This window comes from Bison bison, unplaced genomic scaffold (assembly GCF_000754665.1).
Source record: "Bison bison bison isolate TAMUID 2011002044 unplaced genomic scaffold, Bison_UMD1.0 scf7180017864108, whole genome shotgun sequence".
NCBI lineage: Eukaryota > Metazoa > Chordata > Mammalia > Artiodactyla > Bovidae > Bison > Bison bison.
This window is the reverse complement of record NW_011494680.1, coordinates 9,573,932-9,584,125: the sequence shown is the minus strand read 5'-3', so window position 1 is coordinate 9,584,125 and position 10,194 is coordinate 9,573,932. Positions and strand designations below refer to the sequence as shown.

The window sequence follows — 10,194 nt, the reverse complement described above, 5'->3', positions numbered from 1 at the left end:
TTGGAGCCAAGAAAATAAAGTCTGTCACTGTTTCCATTGTTTCCCCATCTATTTGCCATGAAGTGATGGGACCAGATGCCATGATCTTAGTTTTCTGAATGTTGATTTTTAAGCCAGGTTTTTCACTATCCTCTTTCACTTTCATCAAGAGGCTCCTTAGTTCTTCTTCACTTTCTGCCATAAGGGTGGAGTCATCTGTGTATCTGAGGTTACTGATATTTCTCCCAGCAATCTTGATTCCAGTTTGTGCTTCATCCAGCCCAGCATTTCTCATGATGTCCTCTGCATATAAGTTAAATAAGCAGGGTGACAATATACAGCCTTGACATACTCCTTTCCCAATTTGGAACCAGTCTGTTGTTCTATGTCCAGTTCTAACTCTTGCTTCTTGATCTGCATACAGATTTCTCAGGAGGCAGGTAAGGTGGTCTAGTATTCATATCTCTTTCAGAATTTTCCACAGTTTGTTGTGATCCACACAGTCAAACACTTTGGCATAGTCAGTAAAGCAGAAGTAGATGTTTTTCTGGAACTCTCTTGCTTTTTCCATGATCCAACGGATGTTGGCAATTTGATCTCTGGTTCCTCTGCCTTTTCTAAATCCAGCTTGAACATCTGGAAGTTCATGTACTGTTGAAGCCTGGCTTGGAGAATCTTGAGCATTACTTTGCTAGCGTGTGAAATGAGTGCAATTATGCAGTAGTTTGAACATTCTTTGGCATTGCCCTTCTTTGGGATTGGAATGAAAACTGACCTTTTCCAGTACTATGGCCACTACTGAGTTTTCCAAATTTGCTGGCATATTGAGTGCAGCACTATCACAGCATCATCTATTAGTATTTGAAATAGGTCAGCTGGAATTCCATCACCTCAACTAGCTTTGTTTGTAGTGATGCTTCCTAAGGCCCATTTGACTTCACATTCCAGGATGTCTGGCTCTAGGTGAGTGATCACACCATCGCGGCTATCTGGGTCATGAAGATCTTTTCTGTATAGATTTTCTGTGTATTCTTGCCACCTCTTCTTAATATCTTATGCTTCTGTTAGGTCCATACCATTTGTCCTTTATTGTACCATCTTTGCATGAATTTTCCCCTTGGTATCTCTAATTTTCTTGAAGAGATCTCCAGTCTTTCCCATTCTATTGTTTTCCTGTATTTCTTTGCATTGATCATAGAGGAACTTTTGACCACCGAGTACCTCTCTGTGTGTGCTGGAGACTCGATAAATGGATTTATATATTGATATTTAAAGGTTCATTTGCATTCACTTAGTGTTTTTAAAAATGTGTTATTTTTTAAAATTATAACTTAAAAGACCAAATTTTGAAGTTGACTGCATTGTTTTCGGATCCAGGGATAAAGGGCTATTGAAAAGAGTATTTATATTGAACTAGTCAGATGAGAACAAGACCCAGTTTCCCCCACAGTCAGTCTCTCCCATCAGGAAGCTTCCATAAGCCTCTTATCCTTATCTGTCAGATGGCAGACAGAATGAAAACCACAATCACAGAAAACTAATCAAACTGATCACATAGACCACAGCCTTGTTTAACTCAAAGAAACTATGAGTCATGCCATTTAGGGCCACCCTGTCCAAGATGGACAGGTCATGGTGGAGAGTTCAACAAAACATGGTCCACTGGAGAAGGGAATGGCAAACCACTTCAGTATTCTTGCCTTGAGAACCCCATGAACAGTATGAAAAGGCAAAAAGATAGGACACTGAAAGATGACCAACTCCCCAGGTTGGTCAGTCAGTCAGTCAGTCAGTCAGTTGCTCAGTCGTGTCCGACTCTTTGTGACCCCATGAATCGCAGCACACCAGGCCTCCTTGTCCATCACCAACTCCCGGAGTTCACTCAGACTCATGTCCATCGAGTCGGTGATGCCATCCAGCCATCTCATCCTCTGTCGTCCCCTTCTCCTCCTGCCCCTAATCCCTCCCAGCATCAGGGTCTTTTCCAATGAGTCAAGTCTTCACATGAGGTGGCCAAAGTACTGGAGTTTCAGCTTTAGCATCATTCCTTGGTAGGTGCCCAATATGCTACTGGAGAAGAGTGGAGAAATAACTCCAGAAAGAATGTGGATATGACTGGTGACGAAAGTAAAGTTCAATGCTGTAAAGAACAATATTGCATAGGAACCTGGAATGTTAGGTCCATGAATCAAGGTAAATTGTAAGTGGTCAAACAGGAGATGGCAAGAGTGAACATCAACATTTTAGGAATCAGTGAAATAAAATGGACTTGAATGGGCGATTTTAATTCAGATGACTATCGTATCTACTACTGTGGGCAAAAATCCCTTAGAAGAAATGGAGTAACACTCATAGTCAACAAAAGAGTCTGAAATGCAGTACTTGGGTGCAGTCTCAAAAACAGAATGATCTCTGTTTGTTTCCAAGGCAAATCATTCAATATTACAGTATTCTAAGTCTATGCCCCAACTATAATACTGAAGAAGCTGAAGTTGAACGGTTCTATGAAGACCTACAAGACCTTCTAGAACTAAAACCAAAAAAAGATGTCCTTTTCATCATAGGGGATTGGAATGCAAAAGTAGGAAATCAAGAGATACCTGGAATAACAGGCAAATTTGGCCGTGGAGTACAGAATGAAGCAGGGCAAAGGCTAACAGACTTTTGCCAAGAGAATGCACTGGTCATAGCAAACACACTCTTCCAACAACACAAGAGACGACTCTACACATGGACATCACCAGATGGTCAACACCGAAATCAGATTGATTATATTCTTTGCAGCCAAAGATGGAGAAGCTCTATACAGTCAGTGAAAACAAGACTGGGAGCTGACTGTGGCTCAGATCATGAATTCCTTATTGCCAAATTCAGGCTCTGGGAAGATCCCACATGCTGTGAAGAAACTAAGCTCATGCTACAATTACTGAGCCTGTGCTCTAGAGGCTGGGAGCCACAGCTACTGAGCCCACATGCTGCAGCTCCTGAAGACTGCAAGCCCTAGAGCCTGTGCTCAGCAACAAGAGAAGCCACCACAGTGAGAAGCTCACACACTGCAACTAGAGTATAGCACCTGCTCACCACAGCTAGAGAAAGCCCACGTGCAGCAAGGAAGACCCAGTGCAGTCAATAAATAAATAAAAGCGTTTCCTTTACAGTCTCCTTCCATTCCTCAGAACCAGAGGTTTTCTGAAGTCAGAGTCCTGACTCTGGACTCCTGCTCAGCCTCTAAGGCCCCATGGGTATTTGCTTCCAGAACAGGAAGAGGCTGGACAGCCAGACCTCTAGCACTGTCCACTGGCCCCATTACCAGGTCACCAATCTTCAAGAGTTGAGAATTGTTCCACTGGGTGCCAGCACTGTTGGGATGTCTCTTCCGCTGGGTGAGCAATTATGGCATCAGCTCCTCAGTGGTGTGCATGATCCCTTCAGGAAATTCCAATCTAAATATATAATCCAGCACTTAAGCCACTGAGACCCAACACTTCCAATCTCCATCATGAGAGATGCTGGGATGCTTCTTACAAAATGAATGCTGGGCTCTTATTTTCCCCACTACCTCCACTGAGTCATCAGCAGCCACCGTGAATGCAGGCATGCATGCTCAGTCATGTCCGAATCCTTTGCAACCCTGTGGACTGTAGCCCACCAGGCTCCTCTGTCCATGGGATTTCCCAGGCAAGAATACTGGAGTGGGTTGCCATTTCCTTGTCCAGGGGATATTTCTGACCCAGTGATTGAACCTGGGTCTCCTTCTTTGTGGGCAGATTCTTTGTTGTCTGAGCCAGCAGGGAAGTCAAAGTTCATGAGAATTTCTTACTTCATGCAGAATTAGTCCTAAGAGTCCAAACACTGGGGTCTTTAAAAAAAAAAAGTTTATTTTATTTATTTGGCTACACTTGGATGGGATCTTTAGTTGGAGCATGTGGGATCTAGTTCCCTGACCAGGGATTGAACCAGGCCCCCTACAGTGAAAACTCGGAGTCTTAGCCACTGGACCAGCAGGGAAGTCCCCACACATTGTTAACAGCTCCCCATCTCTCTTTTACCAGATCTTTGCTCTGCTTTATTCTGCACTAACTTCTCTCTCAGGTAAGCAGTCTCCTAAAGGTGCTGCTTCTTCACTGAACTAGAAAATTCCCTAAACTGAGGCTTATTGAACCAATCATTACGGCCAAGAGAAGGAAAATATGATGATTATATAGACCTGGAGAACGTAATCAGTAAAAATATCCCCTTAACCACTGGAACTTATGGAGAAGTTAGTGTCCAAAATAATTAAACTGTGCTAACACCCCAAGTGGCTCAGACATGCCAGTGATTACCCTGTGATGGTTTTCCCCTTCCCAAGAGGGCCACAAGAATTGAGTCATCACAGTCCTGAAGAAGAAGGAAAGTACCGTGGAAACATCTGAATGAGTGCAGAGCACAATTGGGAAGGGCTGTTTTCCGGACATCCAGAGCAGTGTCTTCAGAATCCTCTTCCACAACCCAAAGTCTTCCTTGGTGGCTCAGTAGTAAAGAATCCACCTGACAATACAGGAGACGTGGGTTTGATCTCTGGGTCAGGAAGATCCCCTGGAGGAGGCAATGGCAACCCACTCCAGTATTCTTGCCTGGGAAATCCCATAGACAGAAGACCCTGGCGGGCGACAGTTCATGGAGCCACAAAGAGTTGGACATGACTGAACACACATGACAAGCACAAGCCCACAGCCCAAACGATAATGAAACATCATGAGGGTGCAGGGGACAGGACATCATCACAGCTGGACTCAGGATGTAGACGCACTAGGGAAGTTTATATTCCAAGTCCCCCTTACTGCCCTGGCTTTGTCAGATGCCAGTCCCCTGGTGAGTGTAGAGGACAACAGTCTCTCTCTGGCTGCATAATATCTAGCGCTTCCTAACAACGCCTTGGTTTTCTTTTCAGAAATTACTTCTCCCTACAATGTTTCATGGTCTGGTTGAGATAGTATATCCAGGTGCCCACTTTCCACAAGGGGAACCAAAGCTTCACATACTGCCTTTCCCCATGCTGTGCCACCAGGAAGGGAGAACAGTGGATGAAATAGACCTGTGGGTCACTCCATCCTGAGACAAAAATAATGACTGTGGGACACTCAGTCCTGGCCATACTTTTCTGTCTGGATTGGTTCAGTGGTTCCTGTTTTCTGGTTTTGTAGAAACGTCTCAGTTCTCAGGTAGCACTAGTGGTAAAGAATCCACCTGCCAATGCAAGAGACATAAGTGACATGGGTTTGATCACTGGCTCAGGGAGATCCCCTGGAGGAAGAAATGGCATTCCACTCCAGTATTCTTGCCTGGGAAATTCCCTGGACAGAAGAGCCTGGTGGGCTGCAGTCCATGGGGTCGCAAAGAGTTGGACATAACTGAAGTAACTTAACATGCATGCCTGCTCAGGTCTTGCCCACTTCTGAGTGTATTTCTTCAGGTTCCCAAGTCTGTGATCCTGCAAAATCTCTCCAATAAACTTCTCCTTGCTTAAGTTGGTTTCCACTACTTTGGGGGAACCTAAGAAGCCTAACTAATACAGTGGTTAACCATGGATTATAGTAAATTGAATGAGGCTGTCCCTGCTGTGTCAATGCTATGCCTCATTTTGTTTCTGTATTGAAAGATTACCCTAAATCCCCCTAATTTTTATAAGCTTTTATGAATCCAGCTAATGCAACTTCTCTTCCTGAGCACCACTGAAAGCAATGATAATCTGATGTATTCACTCCCTAGTTTATGTCATAACATGGTGCCATGGAATTTAAGCTTATGTCCTACAGTAGATCCAAGTATTATAATGAGCCATCACATTGATAATATATTGACGTGCTCATCTGTGCTCAGGTGTGTCCAACTCTTTTGCAACCCCGTGGACTGGACCCCACCAGCTCCTCTGTCCGTGGGATTTCCCAGGCAAGAATACTGGAGTGGGTAGCCATTTCTTTCTCCAGGGGATCTTCCCAACTCAGGGACTGAACCCCCATCTCCTGCATTGGCAGGAGGATTCTTTACCACTAGCACCACCATGGGGTTGAACATACATGGAAAACAGAGTGTAGGTTAATTATGCAAGAAACAAACCAAATAATAGGAAAGTATAAGTTAAAAGTACTGGAAACATAGAATTGAACAGAGGACTACCTCAAACCTGAAGCCATTCAAAATGAAGGTTTATAGTAATTTCATATCTTCTACCATGCTTCCTGGACCCTGCTTCTTCTGACTTTAGCTGTGTTGTTCAAAGTTGGAGCCACGATTCCACTTCATCTGGACGAACAAGCTTGCTAATGTGCCAGCTCAACACCATTGTGGAAAATGACACAAGGTACAGGATGCCTGCTATCTCCTATGGGGTCATTTGGGGCAAATTACTGTGTGGCCGCCTCCTTCCTTGGGTTGGGCTGAATGTGGGGACCAATACCAAGGCCAGTTATTAATAACATCTGGTCATATAATTGGACATTATCGCCTGCAGGCGAGAGCGAGGTCATATGGGATTACACTCAATAGTGGAAGAGACCGTGCTATTCTTTTCTGGTAATCTGTAAATTAATGGTCTTTGGAACGTGGTGATATTAATTGGGACATATAAATCCCAAATCAGCCTCCAGTCGATTGGTCCCCTGACACAGTTTATATAATATAATACTGTACTCCCCTGGTGGTACAGTAGTTAGAACCCACCTGCCAATGCAGGGGACATGGGTTCAATCCCTGGTTTGGGAAGGTTCCACTGTGGAGCAACTATTCCACTAGCCTGGTGCTGCAACTACTGAAGCCTGTCTGCCCTGGAGCCTGTGCACTGAAGCAAGAGAAGCCACCACAATGAGCCCATGCACAGCAACTAGAGAAAGCCCACTCATAGCAACTAAGACCCACTGCAGCCAAAAATAAAAAAAGACACATAAATAATTTTTAAAAATTATACAATAGTGATCTGAGACATACAAAAGCCCGAAATCAAATGTTTCTGTGAATAAGGCAACATAGACATTTAACCCTTGGACCACATGGGGTCAGGGACACTGACCCCTAAGCAGTTCAAAATCCACATATAACTTTACAGTTGTCCCTCCATAACTGAGGTTTCACATCCTCAGATTCAACTGTGACTTGTATAGTATTGTAGAACGTACATACTGAAAAAAATCCACATATCCATTGATATTTTCGAATTGTGGTGCTGGAGAAGACTCTTGAGAGTCCTTTGGACTGCAAGGAGATCAAACCAGTCAATCCCAAGGGAAATCAACCCTGAATATTCATTGGAAGGACTAATACTGAAGCTGAAGATCCAATACTTTGGCCACCTGATGTGAAGAGCCGACTCATTGGAAAAGATCCTGATGCTAGGAAAAGGGAGAGAAAGCTCTGATATAAGCTACTGAGAAAGTGGCCCAAACCTCAGTAAACACAGGGAGGGAAATATTGAGAGGAAGCCCTCCAGAAGGTTCTTTCTCCATTTCCTGCCTAAACATGGCCCATTGAGACTGTACCCCAGCTTCCCCATCTCAACAAGCCCTAAAGACCTTCTAATAATTGGGGTCCTCCTCCAGACTGGAGGATTGGTGGGGGCATGGGTTTGATCCCTAGTTTGGGAACTAAGATCCCACATGCTGTGGGGCAACTAAGCCCACGTGGGGCAAGTAGAGAGTCTGTGTGCCACAACAAAAGATCATGAGCACCCGAGTAAATAAATACTAAAAAAAAAAAAAACCAATCAAATAAAATCCACACTGTGGTATCATTTTTTAAAAAACAAACACAAAACCCCCCAGACCAATACTGTGTAATAGATCTTATTGGTATAATCCCATAATACATTTTATGAGTTTCATAAATAATAATTATCAGGCCCTGATCTAAGTAATTGGAACTCTCTTAATCTTCACATAAGAGATAGCTATATGATCCTGAGATAGGCATATGTTCTTCACTTTGCAGATGAGGAAACTTAGGGGCAAGAAATCCAGGCCATCTGGCCTGAGGGACTGAATATCCAGTTAAATACTCTTGGGCAGATTGGCAGATGATGGATCTAATGAACTTAGAGTTTGTGAATGGGTAGAGTACCATATTTTTATTATTACCTTATATTTTATGTAAATAATACAGTCAAATTGTGAAGAATAAGTAGCTTATGCTATTTATTATCTTTAAAATAATAAAGATTACATTATAGAAAGTCACATCATTTTGCATTATGTGTAATGCTCAAGTTAAGGCACTCTACGGCTCTCATTTGGCCAATCTCCACAGCATTTCTGATATCATATAACAGTTTCAGAGCCCTAGAGTGTAATTCCTACTATGTGACAGCAATGAAATAGATTCTGCAATATATACTTATTATAGAATATAATTGTACTTTCTTACTCTATTCACTGTTATCCTCTTTATATTTCAGGTTTGACATATCTGCATTTTTACTATAATATTTAATAGTTTACATTTTTTAGATTTTTGTTGTTATTACTCCAGATAGTGTTAGTTGCTCAGTCTTTTCTGACTCTTTGTGACCCCATAGACTGTAGCCCACCAGGCTCCTCTGTCCATTTCTCCAGGCAAGAATACTGGAGTGGGTTGCCATTCCCTTCTGCAGGGGATCTTCCCTACCCAGGGATCAAATCCAGGTCTCTGGCATTGTAGGTAGATTCTTTATTGTCTCAGCCACCAGGGAAGCTCCATTACTCCAGATAGGGCTCCCCAAATTTTGTTCCAAAATTTAGAAGTTTATTTTAATGATTATCCTGATTTCTTAAATAAAAAGACTGAGGCTCAAACAGGTCAAATATTACACATGATATCACATGGTAAGTCACAGGGGTAATATAGAATAGAAATCTTATTCTAGGGTTCAGAAGACTTCCAATAGCTTATGTAAATGGACTGTTTATTAACATATCTTCTTGGAACAAATATACTTCAGAAGCATAGACCCATCATCAGAAAAATGTGTCTACACATCACCTATGTGCTCTAAGTGCAGAAATAAAGTCAAGATAGAACTTTACCATTTGACTTTTCAAAAGGTAGATCCTAACATCTTCCTGTGTTTTTTCACGAACAGGGTGTTAATGTTGGTTTTTTCCCCAAAGGTATGAAATGAAAACTGTCTTTTTTTAAAAATAAAAATTAGAACAGAAGAACTCATGGCTGAACAGCAAGACCCTGGATTTAATTTCAACATCTGATTTTCCACAGTATATGGAGGAACAGTATATGACTGTGACTCTTTTTATTTCTTCAGATTTTTCCTCTCCTAGGATTCTCTCCTATTTGTTATTATTTGACGCTCTGGTTGTGGCTCTGAATCATTTTCATTCTTTTTCCTCCTCTAACTCTGCTTCAGAACTTCTGTAACTTATTTGCTGTAAAGTCTAGAATCTCTTCTGCAAGTGAGCTTACTGGGTGCGCCAGACAGCCATGGACCCCAAGGACTGCTAAGGACTCCGTATGTTGCTAAGCAGTCTTGCTAATCTGCTCTATCAGCTGAATGCGGTGTCAGAGAATTTTCTTTTCCCTTATGAACTCAGAGTATTTGTGCTGTGACCTGTATCAGCGATTCTGTTTGGATCGATCACTTTCAGCTTACCATTTTTCATCCCTCTGTGAACGTTGCACCTAATTTTCCCTGTAATCGGTTCAACAAGTGTCAGCTGTTCATGTTTCAACTCTTTCTGCCAATAACTGCTGGAAGTGATTTAATGCAGCTGGAGAATAAACTGACAATCATTATAGCCTGCAAAGTGTGAAAAAAATTTCATTGCACTATTGTGATCTGAGGACCGATGACGCCCAGCGGATGAGACTTGGAGGGGGAGGGGTGGGGGGAAGCCTACTTTATAATAATTAAAGAACTTGTAGAAGAGGGGTGATTCCTGGGGCAAGTCCAACTGTTTATCCGGTGAACCCTCTTCCAGGGCTTGTTTTATAAGAATTCACTGTAAGTGCCCAAGGGAAATGCCTTCATCTGAATGGGGTTGTGGTGCTGCCTGCGTTCAGATGGTTTCCCCAGCTGATAAAAGTCCTCGCTAAGGAATCGCACAGATGTGGCTCCTTTGGGGAAGATGAAGGCAGAGGAGACAAACAACGGGGTGGAGCGCAGGGGCAGCCTCCAGTGATGCCTGCAGGCCGGCGGGGTCCCCTGTTCCAGGCCGGCTCACCTGCGCCCCCGCGGGGTCCGCGCTGCAGGAG

The 10,194-nt window shown here is 43.0% G+C and overlaps 1 protein-coding gene across 1 annotated transcript in view; it reads left to right on the top strand.

Annotated features, from left to right (window-relative positions):
- The window catches only part of MOS (v-mos Moloney murine sarcoma viral oncogene homolog), a 32,151-nt gene that overhangs the window by 20,697 nt on the left and 1,260 nt on the right, over positions 1-10,194 (top strand). Inside the window, exon 2 of the mRNA XM_010839018.1 lies at positions 6,227-6,322. Within this exon, the coding sequence (XP_010837320.1) occupies positions 6,227-6,322 (96 nt within the window). The remainder of the gene's footprint in view (positions 1-6,226; positions 6,323-10,194) is intronic.